The following is a 17,536-nucleotide window of genomic DNA, read 5'->3' as shown; positions in this document are numbered from 1 at the left end:
TATTTTATCTCTTGCCATTTTCAGTGTCGATCAATTTCATTTATAACATCCAATTGTGTATTTTCCAAGCGGTACTGGGTATGTATTTTACACTACACTGTATATGTGATTCAATAGGCGCTTGATTCTGTAAAATTCCTGCTTTATATTATTTTTTATGAATGATTACGGTAGGTTATGTAACTGTAAGCTACTTCTATTTGAATGTACTGTGCCTTTTCTGGTGTTAAACCTTTCAGCCTGGTCTGTTCCCATGCACTGTATACAATTCAGTTAGAAACTGTATTCCATGTCCAAAAATATAGATTATATATTGCACACAAATGTTTTGAACATGATCAATGTGAACGGTGCCTTATTCCTGCTGGTTCTTCTATAGTCGTGTGAGTTTTGACATATGGAGAAGTGCTAATAAACCAACACATATCTGACACTGTTGATCTATTTTCATGTTTGGTTATTTCCCTCTTGTCTTTCCGCTGCAGCTCCACCCGGGTCCCGGTTGCTCCTGTTCTGGTAGAAATAATCTTACCACTCTGGTTTTTTATTTTTTAATAACACTTGGGTGTGGGAATAACAGTCTCGGCCTTGCCGCAACATGTTTGTCTTGTAATCTTGCACTTTACACAACACTTTAATATCAATCTCTTGTGGGTTTCTTTGTTTTTTCTACTTGGTGAACAGTAATTTATGGGATGTGACTTGTTATATCTGCACACCACATTTGTTGGGTCACTCATTGGTTGCTATTTACGGTAACGGCAGATCATTTTTAGTTGTGTCTTTTGTGTTGCTACTGGGATGTAGCAACATTGTTTTTAGTTTACATAGTATTTTGCCCCTTTGGTTTGTGTCAGTTGCACTTGACTTTGTGTTTATTCACCTGTAGTGTTGTGAGTCAGTGGATCAACATTTGTTTTGTGATTTGTTTTTCCTTGCGGTACAGTAGTTCCTCTTGCGTAACTAGTGGGAGCAGCAGTTGGCTGACAAACCGTGGGGCGTAACAGTGTGTGATGGATTTGTAATGATTACAATCTATCCCACAAAATATGTTCCTAAGTGGATGACAAGGTTACAATTTCATTTGTACCTTGGTATAAATGACAATTCACATTGTCCTGCACTGCAAAAACTCAAAATCTTTCCAAGAATATTTGTCTTATTTCTTGTCAAAATGTCTCATTTCTAGTCAAAATTAATCTCTTTCCCCTTAAAATAAGACGCATCACCTAAAAATGAACTTGTTTTTAGTTCATTTTCACTTGTTTCAAACTAATTTTCACTTGAAATAAGTAGAAAAATCTGCCAGTGAAAGCAAGTTGTTTGTGCTTGGAATAAGGAAGAAAAACTTGATTTTTCTACTTATTTCAAGTGAAAATCTGCTTGAAAGAAGTAAAAAGTGTCTAAAAACAAGCTACTTTTTATGTGATGAGTCTGATGAGTAGAATGAGATTTGTTTTGACAAGAAATGAAACATTTTGACTGGAAATGAGACAAATATTCCTGGTAAGATTTTGAGTTTTTGCAGTGTAGGTATTAGACCGTCAGGACTTTGGTAACTTTGCTGCCCCGTTATTACTGTTCAGAGAGCAGATTCATTGCGAAATTGATACAGAATTTCTGAGCTAAATACAAATATTTATATACAAAAAAGTATAAAATACAAGACAAAAAAAGTCGAGGTTATTATTTAAACATTTTTATTAAGATAAAATTGTAGTGAGAGATGTTTTATTTGTGTAAACATACATTTGTCTGTGCTCTCTGTAACAAAAACACTGCTGTGACCTTTAACACACCACTCATCAGTCAGTTTATCAGTTTATTATTGCATCTTTAACCGTAGTAAATCCAGACAGTGATGGGTAAACATGAATGTGAAACTTTATTAATTAATTTATGCTTGAAAGCATCAGTGGACCGACCCTGGACTTGAACTTTGACCTTTGTCAGCCTATATTATCACTGAACATCTGTGACAAACTGGAACAAGTTTCTTCAAGGTCTCGAATTCACAAAAGCTGAGATGAACGGACGGAGACGACCCAAAAAAAAACTGATTGGCACAACACTGGAATACTGATTAGGATACTGATTGCCATGGCAACGGGCAAAGCTTCATTAGTAAGCAGCACTAGGAACACGGTTGAGAGGTTTAAAGGGGCTAAAGAGCCAGATGCCTGTGCAGTGGAGCGTCTGAAGTTTCGCTCTGACATGAAGCAGCATGTTGTTGTTTTTTCTTCATGTCTGATTCATAATAACCTGCTGTGCTGGAAATCTCAAAATTACACTGCAAAAACTCAAAGTCTTACCAAGAATATTTGTCTTATTTCTAGTCAAAACAAATCTCATTCTACTTAAAATAAGACTCATCACATTAAAAAGTAGCTTGTTTTTAGACACTTTTTACTTCTTTCAATCAGATTTTCACTTGAAATAAGTAGAAAAATCTGATAATGGGGCATGTTTTTCTTTCTTATTACAAGCACAAAAAAAAGCTTTCACTGGAAGATTTTTCTACTTATTTTAAGTAAAAATTTGTTTGATACAAGTGAAAAGATCTAAAAACAAGTTATTTTTTAGGTGACGAGTCTCATTTTAAATGGAAAGAGATTAGTTTTGACTAGAAATGAGACATTTTGACAAGAAATAAGACAAATATTCTTGGAAATCTCATTATACTTAAAATAAGACTCATCACATAAAAAGTAGCTTGTTTTTTAGACACTTTTTACTTCTTTCAAGTAGATTTTCACTTGAAATAAGTAGAAAAATCTGATAGTGGAACAAGTTTTTCTTTCTTATTACAAGCACAAAAAAAACTTGCTGTTTCACTGGCAGATTTTTCTACTTATTTCAAGTGAAAATTTGTTTGAAACAAGTGAAAATGATCTAAAAACAAGTTCATTTTTAGGTGATGAGTCTTATTTTTAGTGGAAAGAGTTTAGTTTTGACTAAAATTGAGACATTTTGACAAGAAATAAGACAAATATTTTTGGTAAGATTTTGAGTTTTTGCAGTGTACAAGAGGCCTTTTTAGTTTAACATGAGAAATTACACATTCTTAACATTTAAAAACTTTAATTTATTTTTTATATGTATATTTTATATTACATTTTTTCAATATATTTCATTTCTTGGCTCTCTTTTCTAGACTTATATTAATCAACATTTTTCTAAATCTCTGTGAACCATACTGTATGTAAACATCAGTGGGATTGATCCAGTTCTAAGATTTAGCCCTTAACATCCAAAAAACAGGATGTACTACATACTAAAGCCCCAGATTGAATCATAACAGAAATACTCTACATAACTTTATCCACAGTGCTTAATGTCGTGTGGACGACTTTGAATTCAAGACAAAAAAACAATTCCAAAGACCAGACGTTTGACCCTTAATGCTGCTTGTAGTGATCCAGATTACAAAGTCCCATGTCAGCTGTGGACGGATAAAGAGAAGCAGCTTGGACTTGTTCCCATCAACAGGTGTCAGTACCATATGTTTGAACATCTAATGTGCCAGGTCTGTCCAAACTCATTGTGTCAGTCTCTCCTTTAAAGGGATAGTAGCATTTTTTTTTTAAGTGGGGTTGTATGATCTACAAATAGCCCCTGAGTACTTTAATTGCAGTAGAAGACTCTCTGCACTCGCCAGCCCATAATAGCCCTGCCCAGAGATTTACAACATACAGTGTTGTGAACAGACCCAAAGAAACGGCCTATTTTCACGGCCTAAAAGAGGTTTTACCTGAAAAAAAATACACAGTTCCATTGTTCACTATAATATAATTTTTTCCAGCCCCTCAAAGTGCAGGAAAAACACAGTTTTTATTTGGACCTAACCAACTCACGTATCCCTCCGCCCAGGGTTAGCGCCCGCCGATCAGCAGTTGGTTAGGTCCAAATAAAAACTGTGTTTTTCCTGCACTTTGAAGGGCTGGAAAAAATTATATTATAGCGAACAATGGAACTGTGTATTTTTTTTTCAGGTAAAACCTCTTTTAGGCCACGAAAATAGGCCGTTTCTTTGGGTCTGTTCATGTAGAGAGTCTTCTACTGCAATTAAAGTACTTAGGGGCTATTTCTAGATCATACAACCCCACTTTAAAAAAAAATGCTATTATCCCTTTAATCGAGGAAGTCCATTTCATCCAAAGAAATGCATCTTGGGTCTGGACTTGAAGGAGCCCCTGGCCTGTAGGTCTTCGACGCTGTGGAAGGAAGTGCTGTGGACGATCTGCGACGTCCTCTTGCGGAGCCTCTGGAGTTTGGGCTTCATCTGGCTGAGGGACGACTTCCTCCTGAGCGGCTTCTCTCTGGGTCGACCCCCCTCGAGCCCCCCGCCGTCCACCGCCGAGTCGCAATCGGCCTGCGCGTTGAGCAGCCTGAGGGGCTTCAGGTTGGACTGGATCACTCTGGAAAACCTCCATCGTCAGAAAATTTATTCCAGTTGTGGTCTCTCGTTTAAAGGGATAGTAGCATTTTTTTTTAAAGTGGGGTTGTATGATCTACAAATAGCCCCTAAGTACTTTAATTGCAGTAGAAGACTCTCTGCACTCCTCCCGTTAGCAACGCCAGCCCAGAGATTTACAACATACAGTGTTGTGAACAGACCCAAAGAAACGGCCTATTTTCACGGCCTAAAAGAGGTTTTACCTGAAAAATAATACACAGTTCCATTGTTCACTATAATATAATTTTTTCCAGCCCTTCAAAGTGCAGGAAAAACACAGTTTTTATTTGGACCTAACCAACTCACGTATCCCTCCGCCCAGGGTTAGCGCCCGCCGATCAGCAGTTGGTTAGTTGGTTAGTTGGTTTTTCCTGCACTTTGAGGGGCTGGAAAAAATTATATTATAGCGAACAATGGAACTGTGTTTTTTTTTTCAGGTAAAACCTCTTTTAGGCCGTGAAAATAGGCCGTTTCTTTGTGTCTGTTCACAACGGGAGGAGTGTAGAGAGTCTTCTACTATTTGTAGATCATACAACCCCACTTTAAAAAACAATGCTACTATCCCTTTAATCGAGGAAGTCCATTTCATCCGAAGAAATGCGTCTTGGGTCTGGACTTGAAGGAGCCCCTGGCCTGTAGGTCTTCGACGCTGTGGAAGGAAGTGCTGTGGACGATCTGCGACGTCCTCTTGCGGAGCCTCTGGAGTTTGGGCTTCATCTGGCTGAGGGACGACTTCCTCCTGAGCGGCTTCTCTCTGGGTCGACCCCCCTCGAGCCCCCCGCCGTCCACCGCCGTGTCGCAATCGGCCTGCGGGTTGAGCAGCCTGAGGGGCTTCAGGTTGGACTGGATCACTCTGGAAAACCTCCATCGTCAGAAAATCTATTCCAGTTGTGGTCTCTCGTTTAAAGGGATAGTAGCATTTTTTTTAAAGTGGGGTTGTATGATCTACAAATAGCCCCTAAGTACTTTAATTGCAGTAGAAGACTCTCTGCACTCCTCCCGTTAGCAACGCCAGCCCATAATAGCCCTGCCCAGAGATTTACAACATACAGTGTTGTGAACAGACCCAAAGAAACGGCCTATTTTCACGGCCTAAAAGAGGTTTCTACGTGAAAAAAAATACACAGTTCCATTGTTCACTATAATATAATTTTTTCCAGCCCTTCAAAGTGCAGGAAAAACACAGTTTTTATTTGGACCTAACCAACTCACGTATCCCTCCGCCCAGGGTTAGCGCCCGCCGATCAGCAGTTGGTTAGGTCCAAATAAAAACTGTGTTTTTCCTGCACTTTGAAGGGCTGGAAAAAATTATATTATAGCGAACAATGGAACTGTGTATTTTTTTTTCAGGTAAAACCTCTTTTAGCCCGTGAAAATAGGCCGTTTCTTTGGGTCTGTTCATAACGGGAGGAGTGCAGAGAGTCTTCTACTGCAATTAAAGTACTTATCTTAGGGGCTATTTGTAGATCATACAACCCCACTTTAAAAAAAAAATTCCTGCACTTTGAGGGGCTGGAAAAAATTATATTATAGCTAACAATGGAACTGTGTAGTTTTTTCAGGTAAAACCTCTTTTAGGCCGTGAAAATAGGCCGTTTCTTTGGGTCCATTCATGTAGAGAGTCTTCTACTGCAATTAAAGTACTTAGGGGCTATTTCTAGATCATACAACCCCCACTTTAAAAAAAAAAATGCTATTATCCCTTTAATCGAGGAAGTCCATTTCATCCAAAGAAATGCGTCTTGGGTCTGGACTTGAAGGAGCCCCTGGCCTGTAGGTCTTCGACGCTGTGGAAGGAAGTGCTGTGGACGATCTGCGACGTCCTCTTGCGGAGCCTCTGGAGTTTGGGCTTCATCTGGCTGAGGGACGACTTCCTCCTGAGCGGCTTCTCTCTGGGTCGACCCCCCTCGAGCCCCCCGTTGTCCACCGAGTCGTCGCAATCGGCCGGTGGGTTCAGCAGCCTGAGGGGCTTCAGGTTGGACTGGATCACTCTGGAAAACCTCCATCGTCCCCCCAGTCCTTCTTCCCTCCGATCCGCGTCCGCATTCTCCGATCCCGACTCCTCGTAGGCTCCGATGATGTCCCGTATGTCCAAGCTGGCGCTGTCGGTGAGGTACTGGCCGGCCTTCCTCCCGCTGTAGTCCCTGACCTCCACGTCGGCGCTGTAGGCCCCCACCAGCAGCTTCACCACCTCCATGTGGTCGTGCATGGCGGCGATGTGCAGCGGCGTGTAGCCCGAGTTGGAGCGCACGTCCACGCTGATGGGAACGCCCCGCTGCTTGGCGAAGTTGACGATGAGCGCCAGCAGCTCGGGCTTGCCGTGTTTGGCCGCCCAGTGGAGGCAGGTGAAGCCCGTGACGAAGTCCTTCCTCAGCAGAAGGCCGGGGTCTCTGGCGAGGAGCGGCTGCAGGCTGCACCACTCGCCGTCCGACGCGCACATCATCCACTCGTGCTCCAGGGGGTCCAGCGTGACGAAGGGGCCGCCGTCTTCGTCCGGGTTGGAGGACGCCAGCGAGGCCGTTTCGCTGGTGTCGCTCTTGGAGGACAGGTTGACCGACCGGCGGAGGACCATGCTGCGCCTCACCTGGGGGGACCAGTTCATCATGAGTCGACTTGCCAACAATGAGTACCCGGAAATGTTGAGTACCCCAAAGTTTTATGTTAGAAATAGATAGTATGGGTCCCCAGTATTCAGAAACTGCCGGATGCTAACTTATATATATTGGGTAATTAGCATAACAGACATAATTAGCATAAATTAGCATAATATTGGAGTGGTTTTAGGGGTTATTGAAATCCAAAATCCAAAATGGCTGTCTAAACCGGAAGTGACCAGATTTTGAAATCCATCAAAAAACTGGAGGTTAAAATCTGGTCACTTAACGGTTTAGACAGCCATTTTGGATTTTGAAAATGTCAGAAATGGATTCAGCATCATCAATAACCCCTAAAACCACTCCAATATTGCCCAGATCAGCCAAGTCAATTTTGTTGAAATATTGCCCATATAGGCAATTATGCTAATTTATGCTAATTATGTCTGTTAGGCTAATTGCCCAATATATATAAGTTAGCATCCGGCAGTTTCTGAATACTGGGGACCCATACTATCTATTTCTAACATAAAACTTTGGGGTACTCAACATTTCCGGGTTCACAATGGGCTGGCAAGTAGACTAAAATAGCTTACACCGACAAATAAAGGTAACGAACCTACTGCTTTGACTATAGCGATTATGGCAATGGGCCAATTTGCCAAAATGTTGAACTATCCCTTTAATATCTTGCAAGGCTGAGCCACCATTTTTACTCAGCACATGCATATTAGCATCCCCTTTGTTTATGGGAAATTTGAAGAGTTTTAGCATCTCCAGTCCAAAGATATCAGCAAAAGTCTTTTTACTAGGGTAAGAATTTCACTTTATGCCCCTTTAACAACAAATAGCTTATTATCCATGACTTACATCATTAGTCTACTTGCCAACAATGAGTACCCGGAAATGTAGCGTACCCCAAAGTTTTATGTTAGAAATATGTAGTATGGGTCCCCAGTATTCAGAAACTGCCGGATGCTAACTTATATATATTGGACAATTAGCATAACAGACATAATTAGCATAAATTAGCATAATATTGGAGTGGTTTTAGGGGTTATTGAAATCCAAAATCCAAAATGGCTGTCTAAACCGGAAGTGACCAGATTTTGAAATCCATCAAAAAACTGGCGGTTAAAATCTGGTCACTTAACGGTTTAGACAGCCATTTTGGATTTTGTTTTTGAAAATGTCAGAAATGGATTCAGCATCATCAATAACCCCTAAAACCACTCCAATATTGCCCAGATCAGCCAAGTCAATTTTGTTGAAATATTGCCCATATAGGCAATTATGCTAATTTATTCTAATTATGTCAGTTATGCTAATTGCCCAATATATATAAGTTAGCATCCGGCAGTTTCTGAATACTGGGGACCCATACTATATATTTCTAACATAAAACTTTGGGGTACTCAACATTTCCGGGTTCACAATGGGCTGGCAAGTAGACTAAAATAGCTTACACCGACAATTAAAGGTAACGAACCTACTGCTTTGACTATAGGGATTATGGCAATGGGCCAATTTGCCAAAATGTTGAACTATCCCTTTAATATCTTGCAAGGCTGAGCCACCATTTTTACTCAGCACATCCTCTTTGGTTATGGGAAATTTGAAGAGTTTTAGCATCTCCAGTCCAAAGATAAGTCTTTTTACTAGGGTAAGAATTTCACTTTATGCCCCTTTAACAACAAATAGCTTATTATCCATGACTTACATTATTGCAAATGTTATTTTGTGCCCTAAAAACTCACATATTTCATGCTATCCTAGCATGTTAGGTCACTACAGTACAGTTGAGACACAAGTTGTGCAGTGTAGGCTAATGATAACATGTTATAAGTCATAATCAGGTTGACCGACCTGCGCAGGACCGTGCTGCGCCTCACCTGGGGGGACGAGTTCATCATGAGCTCGATGAAGTGTCTGCGGCTGCTTTTAGGCGTGGCGGCGTTGTTGCCCTCGCTGCCCACACTCTGAGTATCGAAGCCAAAGCGCTGCCCCCCCTCATCATCGTCATCATCGTCCGAGTCCGAGTCCGAGTCCGGTTCCCCAGAAGGAATCCTCCCCTTGGACCTTCTGCGCCGGACCACGAGGTGTCCGGTCTCCTCGGCTTCAGCCTCGGTGGGAGCAGCTTCTTCTACCTGTCCTGTAAGGGAGTGAGTATAGTTGAGACATTTGTACAGTTGAAACACCATTTTTACTCAGCACATGCACAAGCATCCTCTTTGGTTGTGGGACATTTGAGTCTCCAGTCCAAAGATATCAGCAAAAGTCTTTTTTACTAGGGTAAGAAATTCACTTTACCATGTCCCTTCCACAACAAATAGCGGTAACACTTTACTTGAATAGGTATTCATCAGATTGACATAACAGCTGTCATAAACATCAATGAATACTTCTGACAGCTGTGGTTAAGTGTCATTCGGTAAGTTATGTCACTTTTGATGCAAAGTTGACATTGTTTGAGATGTTTTTGTTCTGACAACTTGACATAAAGACAATTTAAACTGTCATAGCAGACCTAATGGACAAACTTTAACAATTATGTCAAGTTCTCATAACAAAAACATCTCAAATAATATCAACTTTGCATCCAAAGTGACATAACTTACCGAATGACACTTAACCACAGCTGTCAGAAGTATTCATTGATGTTTATGACAGCTGTTATGTCAATCTTATGAATACCTATTCAAGTAAAGTGTTACCCAAATAGCTTATTATCCTTTTGTGACCATCAAACATAACTTACATCATTGCAAACGTTATTTTGTGCCCTAAAAACTCACATATTTCATGCTATCCTAGCATGTTAGGTCACTGCACAATCTAGAGAAATACACAAAGTGGTCAGCAGGGTACAGTTGAGACACAAGTTGTGCAGTGTAGGCTACGATAACATGTTATAAGTCATAATAAGACCAAAAAAACTAAGAAAATGGAAAAAAAACGAATATTTGTGATACCTGAACAGTGTTACTGTTCAGGTATTAATATATATTATAATATTAATATTAATAATATAATATTAATATTATAATTTTGTGTTATATAATTGATGTTCAGTCATCATTAATGGGTTTCAATGGTGTCTCAACTGTACCATGGTACCTCTCAACTATACACACCGTTGTATAGGGCAGTGGTTCTCAAAGTGTCTCAATTTCTTTTTTATATTTTGGTTAAATTAAAAAAAAAGTGCACTTTTTTCCAGAAATATTACATTTTCTCCTGAAATTTCTCTAAAGTTAGCTAAAATTCACGCCATTGGCCCAAATTTGAATGTACATTGACTAAAAAAGTAACATTATTTAACAAATATTGGTGTATTTCTGGTGGGGTTTTTTTTTTTCCAAATTTTGTCCAATGGGGGTCTGTGGTCTAATTTGTGTCAGTTTAGGGGTCCTTGATGTAAAAAGGTTTGAGAAAGGTGATGATAATTCTAGGGGCCCAGCGCCCAGTGGGGCCCATAAAAAACCCAATAATCTAATCTTTGTATGACTGAATGAATCTGCTTAGACCCTGACTAATACTCATACTAATGCTGCATTTGCATCAAAACAAAGTAGGCTAAATAAAAAATGATAACACAGTCTAAGAAAAGAAAATTGGAAAAGTTGGGGGGTATAGGGGCCCACTTGAGTTTACCCCTTTAAGGGGGCCCAGAATTCCTAGCAACGGCCCTGATATGGTTGAGAAAGATGGTAAAAATGCACCTCATTATGACCTGATTGTGGAAAAAATTAACAAATAATAATAAATTATATTCATCAATTAGTATACAAACAAATTAAACAGCGAAAAATCACTTATTTTTAGTGTATAGGGTTTTTTTTTTGGTTTTTTTTTGCAGTCTGTTCAAAAATGTAAAGTGTCTCAACCCTACCTGTAGGACCGGTTTGCACAGGCCCGGGCAGGGTGAACACAGACTCCTCTGCGGGGACGGGGAGAGGTGAGGCTTCGATCACTGCGATCTCAGGGATTCCAGGTGCTTCTTTCTCTTTCTCCTTCTTCTTGGACTCTCTCCTCTTCTCTCCTCCTTTCCAAAAACTCTCCGCGTTGCCCATCTGACCACCTGAGCCGCCGTCCACCACCTCGACCTCCTCGACCGTGCAAACAAACACGGGTGTCGTCGTCTCCGTGGGGGCGTCACATGGAGAACTCACCTGGCTGTCACTTCCGTAACCTGAGCCGCCGCATACTTTATTATTATCGTCACCTCTATGTGGATGGTCTGTCAGAAAAAAAGGTATCCAAACATTATTTTCACTATGGCAAAGTATCATATACACAAGAATTAAATGGAATAACAGCATAAAAGCAACATAAACTGTTTTAAGAATGAAATTAAAAACTATAGGCTATAACATCCCTAATATAAAGGTGTTATCTATCGGAGGAAAACCATGCAGTCCATAAATGAGTTGTATGAAACAATGTCAGTCCTTATTGCTCTTTTTTATACTTTTATTTATTTGCACATCAAAAATAAAACAAAACATTTACTTATCTCTCTTACTAGTAAGAAAGACATGAAAAATAAATGTGCAGGTGAGGTCTGAAACCCGAAAGGCTTCTAACATGACCTCTAGTCCAGGCAAAATAGCGTTTTACGACAGACTAATTGTCACAGAAGGTTTTTCACCATACATCATGTCTATGAGGTGTCTAGAACAACATACTAAAAGTCCTAAGAAATCCTAGTTGGGGAAATATGTTTAATTCGCATCATTATTTACTGTATAAAGTCTATGGTGCCGACAACAATACACCCCAATGGGGCTATTTTTTCCCTTTACTCCTATCACAATGAAACTTTGCACAATGAAAGTATCCATGAAATGTAACATTTTTTGTATTACAAGTTTCTTTGAAAATGAATTTGAATATGCAAATGAGCCGTACACTTATCAAATATGCCCAAAATACACCCGAATAGGCTTCTTTTTTTCCTTTACTCCTACCACAATGAAACTTTACACAATGAAAATAGACATTAAAAGTAACATTTTTTGTATTACAAGTTTCTTGGAAAATGAATTTGAATATGCAAATGAGCAATACACTAATGGAATATGCCCAAAATACACCCGAATAGGCTTATTTTCTTCCTTTACTCCTACCACAATCACACTTTACACAATAAAAGTATACATGAAAAGTAACATTTCTGTATTTCAAGTTTCTTGGAAAATTAATTTTAAATATGTAAATGAGCTCAACACTAATTGACTTATGGTCAAGAAGCCATAAAGCCGCAAGCAGCAACAGGGGCCAAATAACTAACACATTCATGTCCATTCAATAAGTTAACCTATGCACCGAGTGCTGTCACTTGCCACACTTGACTTATGCATACACACATGTCACTTGCCACACTTAAAAGACCTATATTGACCTTAAGAATTGATTGCACAGTCTTGTCTCCAGTTGCTTTCTAAATTCTTTTTTTTTTATTAGCGAACAAGCCTTACCTAACGACTTTCCTCCCAGTTTGCAGAGAACATCAGAAGAAAGTCAGAATTCATCAAAGTCGTTTCAACGACTGTGTGTGATGTTATATTAAATATGCTGTTATGTTCAACAACATATGAGTGGGACTAAGAACTAAGTTATTTGGCTCCTGTTTTTGCTGCTTGCGGCTTTATGGCTTCTTGACCATAAATCAATTAGTGTTGATCTCATTTACATATTTTAAATTAATTTTCCAAGAAACTTGAAATACAGAAATGTTACTTTTCATGTATACTTTTATTGTGTGAGTAAGTTTTATAAGTGTGATTGTGGTAGGAGTAAAGGAAGAAAATAAGCCTATTCGGGTGTATTTTGGGCATATTCCATTAGTGTAAGGCTCATTTGCATATTCAAATTCATTTTCCAAGAAACTTGTAATACAAAAAAATGTTACTTTTAATGTCTACTTTCATTGTGTAAAGTTTCATTGTGGTAGGAGTAAAGGAAAAAAAGAAGCCTATTCGGGTGTATTTTGGGCATATTTGATAAGTGTACGGCTCATTTGCATATTCAAATTAATTTTCAAAGAAACTTGTAATACAAAAAATGTTACATTTCATGGATACTTTCATCATGTAAAGTTTCATTGTGATAGGAGTAAAGGAAAAAAAATAGCCCCATTGGGGTGTATTGTTGTCGGCACCATAGACTTTATACAGTAAATAATGATGCAAATTAAACATATTTCCCCAACTAGGATTTCTTAGGACTTTTAGTATGTTGTTCTAGACACCTCATAGAAATGATGTATGGTGAAAAACATTCTGTGACAATTAGTTCTATTTTTGGGTCCAAAATGAGCTAAATTGCCTGGACTACTCACCTTGAAGCACAGTCAAGAAATAATAATCACATACCTTGTGCAAGGTATAGAAAGACCCCTGTAATTATTATTTTATTTCATTTTATTTTAAGTCTTATGGATTTTAAAATGCCATAACACTTTAACATCACAGTTTACAGTTACAACCCCTTAAATATGTGTTGTTGTGCACTGATTTGACTTATCCTCTATTCCAATCATATGTTGTAGCCTAAGCTTGTACTGTTTTAAATGCAAGCAAATGTTTGTTTTTTTTCCTCAAATGAGTTCAAATTGGAATGTAGCCTATGACCTTGTGAGTGTAAATGTAAATAAATCAGTGCATATTTCATTAGATATCGCCTCATTTACATATTTAAACATAAAATCTCAGAAAACTTGTAATACAAAAAATGTTTGTCTAAATGTGAGTAATAAAACTGGAACATTACATGGTGATACCTGTTAGTTAAATTTTTTTTTACAATAGGCTACATTAAAAATCCCATAGGCGGAGGTGGACATTTCCAAAAAAAAAACAAAAAAACAACTTTATTATTCTTATCTTCACCGTTACTCCGCTGCTCCTCCTCCTTCACAGAGCCGCGGTGGTATCTCCTCCTCAGACAGACATATTTAACTCCTTCCTCGGAGGTTTTGACGAAGGCGACGTTGTCCACGCAGGTCTTGAACCGCTGCCGCGCCGCCGCTTTCTGCTGCTTCTCTCCGGGGAAAACGTCTCTGAACCGCTGCGTCAGCTCGCTGGTTGTCACGCTGCCGCCGCGCTGCTGCACGAACTCCACGATGTCCTGCTCGGAAAACTGCATTTTCTACTTCAACTCTTTCTCTTTTTTTGCTTTTTTGCTTTATTAATGTGTCGTGAATAATAATAAACACAGCCCGGTCGCAGCGGCTCATAGCGGATTAAACCCCGGGCTGGTACCGACCGGGGGTCAGTCTGGAGGAAAAGCTGCTGCTGCTGCTGCTCTTTATTCTACCCGACAGGCGCGTCGCCGCCTCCTAGCAACCACAGCGCGTACCCGTGAAGCCTGCTGCGCGTTCACGTGAATCATTTCACCACATGCACAAACTTTTGGCCCTGAATGATTCACTCGTATTACTCACTTGCCCCGTTTACATGAGAGCTTTAATTCCGAATTAAAATCATTTAATTCGGAATTAAAGTTAATTCCGCTTTAAAAAGATCATGTAAACGTGGTAGTTTAACCCTCCTATTGTCCACCTGGGGGAAGGAAGGAAGGAAGGAAGGAAGGAAGGAGAGAAAGAAGGGAAAGGGTAAGATATATGGAAGGAGGGGACTGATTGGGTCAAAAAGGAAGGATAGAACTACGGAGGGAGGGTACAGATTCGTTCAAGGAAGGAAGAAGGGAAAGAAGGGAGGAAAGAAAGATGTTGTCCACCTGGGGGAAGGAAGGAAGGAAGGAAGGAAGGAAGGAGGAAAGAAGGGAAAGGGTAAGATATATGGAAGGAGGGGACTGATTGGGTCAAAAAGGAAGGAAGAAGAAAGGAGGGAGGGAGGGAAAAGGGATTGTGGAAAGAAGGAAGGGGAAAAGGAAGGACAAAAATACGGAGGGAGGGTACAGATTCGTTCAAGGAAGGAAGAAGGGAAAGAAGGATCAAAAGAGGAAGGAAGAAGACGTGAGGACAAAGGGAAGGAAGAAAGGAAGGACAAAGGGAAAGAAGGGAGAAAAGAAAGATGGAGGGTCAATTGGATCAAAAGAAGTGAAGGGAAGGAAGGGAAAAGGAAGGAAAGAAGGAAGGACACATGTCACATGACACTGTCTGTATTTTGGTGCACTCACAGGAGAGGTTTGGTGTTGAAATAGAAATAGTAAATGGCATTTATGTGGTAAATGAAAAATGACAAAACACAGTTATGGTGAACTAGTTCAGTCGAGATAAACATCTTTTTAAAATATATATAATAATACAATGGACAGTGTAAATGCAACAGACTATAATAAATGCATGAATTGCCATTTTGTAACAAGATAATAATAAAGGTGTAACAACAAAACCTAACCCTGAAATATTATTTCTCCGCCTCCTAGCAACCAGAGCTGACAAGTGTACCCGTGAAGGTATCATTTCACCACATCATCACATGCACAAACTTTTGGCCTGAATGATTCACTCGTATTACTCACTGTCTGTCTGTGTTTTAGAAAGGTGGTGCACTCACTCACAGGAGCAGTTTGGTGTTGAAATAGAAATAGAAATAGTAAATGGCATTTATGTGGTAGATGAAAAATGACAAAACACAGTTATGGTTATGGTAATCAGTACTGTAGGTGCTGGTGAATAAATTATAATGATCAGGTTCAGGTTCAGGTTACTTTATTGATACCCAAGGGTAAACTAGTTTTGCAGTCAAGAGTTAAACAAGCAACAGAAAACGAACAATCAAATCAGAAACAGGACATTTAAAAAGATAAAAACATATAGGCTACACATAAAACAAGAGACAGCTTGGGCTCGACAGAAAGTGCTGCAGTTCATGAATCGTCAACGGCCACAGAGACAGCAGCTAACAGTTAGCAGCTAACAGCTAAATAATAATTTTAAACTGTTAATTGAGATCTAAGATGTGTTGTTTAAGTGTTCCCTTTATTGTTTTGAGCAGTGTACATGTAAATAGACTGTAAAAAAGAAGAAGACAAGACAAGACAGTGCTGAGGATTGTGGGCATAGATTGTGGGTGGTGTAGTTAGAGTGCCTAGAGAGAGAGAGTGGCGCCACCTCCGTTCACTGCAATGGTTCAGTTTTTTCACAGCAATGGCGGCGCATGGAGCCCCTCAAAAGTTCCCGGAAGTTAGCATAAGCTAACCGCCGCTCAATGTATTCCAATGGAGCAGCTGGTCGGAGCAGCACTTGTTCAAGGTAAAATGTTTAAACAATGGCATTTTCATATCAGTAGTGCATCTGAATTAAATCGACATGAGTAATTAAGTATGTTGGCGGATTATCCCCGTCTAGATTTGAATATTTAGAGAATATTAACAGATAAAAGTTTAGGCTAGCACTCTGGCTAACGATAGCAACACATGCAACAGGCTGCTAAATGTAATTCTGTTCTCTAAATATAACTTAATCCAACGCTGTCAATTGTCAGACTAGTAGCGAGGTTAATGTATAGGGAGTGTGATTGCAGTTAAACATAAAATTAATATCATTGAGGCTGCAGTTTATGATATGAGGACATTCTGGACTGCTGTCTCAAACATGGAAAATGTTCTGATTTGCTAATCTATTTGTTAAACCACTTACTGATTAAAATACACATCTAGCCATGGCATGTTCTCAAGTAATCATACTAAACATTATATAAACTATTGGTCATATTATTTAATACACCTGTGCAACATCATGCAGTGCAGTATACCAGCTGTGCCATAAATTCTGCTTTCATAAATTTTATACATGTTCAGTTTTTGTTGACATCAGAAAAGTAGTGTTCATTGTACTTTATGTTATTTGTTGAGATCATTGTGTGTTGGACTGCATTATCTCAACAATTGTTGCTCATATTTTGCCTTCAAGTATTTTAATGGAGAGGAACACTGTTGAATGTAATGCACCCCAGCACAGCAGCATCCACTATGACTCCCGTAAATAAACAGCAACTAGTGACTAGTGATCACCTTTTTGACTATGTCAGCTATAACTAGAAATATATATTTTTATAAATGAAGAATGTATGGGCCAGAGCAATATATAGTTAATCAATAATCATAGACATTGATGCTGTACATCAGGAGAACTGACGAGTAAGGACCAATGATCTTATAGCTCAGGAGTGATGATGAGGATGTAACATGTCTCTTATGTGTTAACTGTTTCACCAGATGTGGGACAACAGCCATGAAGAAGAAATGCCTGTCTGGTGTTGCTGGATGTGTCACCTATGTTTTATTCGACCCCAAAGGATTTCCTGCTTAGGGCTACCCATGTCGGTGGTGACATTTATTACATGTAGCCCAATGGATTCTGCCCTCTGTTGTCGTTGCTACTGTTTTAGGAGCTGTGATTCTGTGATTCTTCTTGCATTGTTTTTTCCTGTTCTGCTCTGTTAATTAAAAAAATATTAAACTTCCCAGTGGCGTGGTATTTGAAAGTGTGTGAAAGAGCAAATTGTTTGAATAT

The 17,536-nt window shown here is 39.4% G+C and overlaps 1 protein-coding gene across 1 annotated transcript; it reads right to left on the bottom strand.

The window, feature by feature from the left end:
• Positions 1-6,142: 6,142 nt before the first annotated feature.
• On the bottom strand, positions 6,143-14,310 carry LOC146990982 (ankyrin repeat domain-containing protein SOWAHC-like). Its single transcript, XM_085803571.1, has 4 exons — positions 13,944-14,310; positions 10,943-11,290; positions 8,943-9,202; positions 6,143-7,040 (listed from the first exon to the last, which is right to left on the bottom strand). The coding sequence occupies exons 1-4, from the start codon at positions 14,197-14,199 to the stop codon at positions 6,180-6,182; spliced, it is 1,725 nt and encodes a 574-aa protein (XP_085659697.1). The 5' UTR covers positions 14,200-14,310; the 3' UTR covers positions 6,143-6,179.
• Between the last annotated feature and the right edge of the window lie 3,226 nt (positions 14,311-17,536).

The sequence above is a fragment of the Trachurus japonicus genome, chromosome 2 (genome assembly GCF_045865225.1).
Source record: "Trachurus japonicus isolate A0001 chromosome 2, Traja_1.0".
NCBI classification, from domain to species: domain Eukaryota; kingdom Metazoa; phylum Chordata; class Actinopteri; order Carangiformes; family Carangidae; genus Trachurus; species Trachurus japonicus.
The sequence above is the reverse complement of the archived record's forward strand: the minus strand, read 5'-3'. Positions and strand labels throughout refer to the sequence as shown.

Bases quoted from the DNA above. Each gene is read 5' to 3' on its own strand.
- LOC146990982 (XM_085803571.1), bottom strand. From the start codon at position 14,199: ATGCAGTTTTCCGAGCAGGACATCGTGGAGTTCGTGCAGCAGCGCGGC. The intron at 11,291-13,943 runs GTGAAGATAAGA...TTTTTCTGACAG, and splicing joins GGAGGAGCAGCGGAGTAACG to ACCATCCACATAGAGGTGAC. The intron at 9,203-10,942 runs GTAGGGTTGAGA...ACTCCCTTACAG, and splicing joins TGTGCAAACCGGTCCTACAG to GACAGGTAGAAGAAGCTGCT.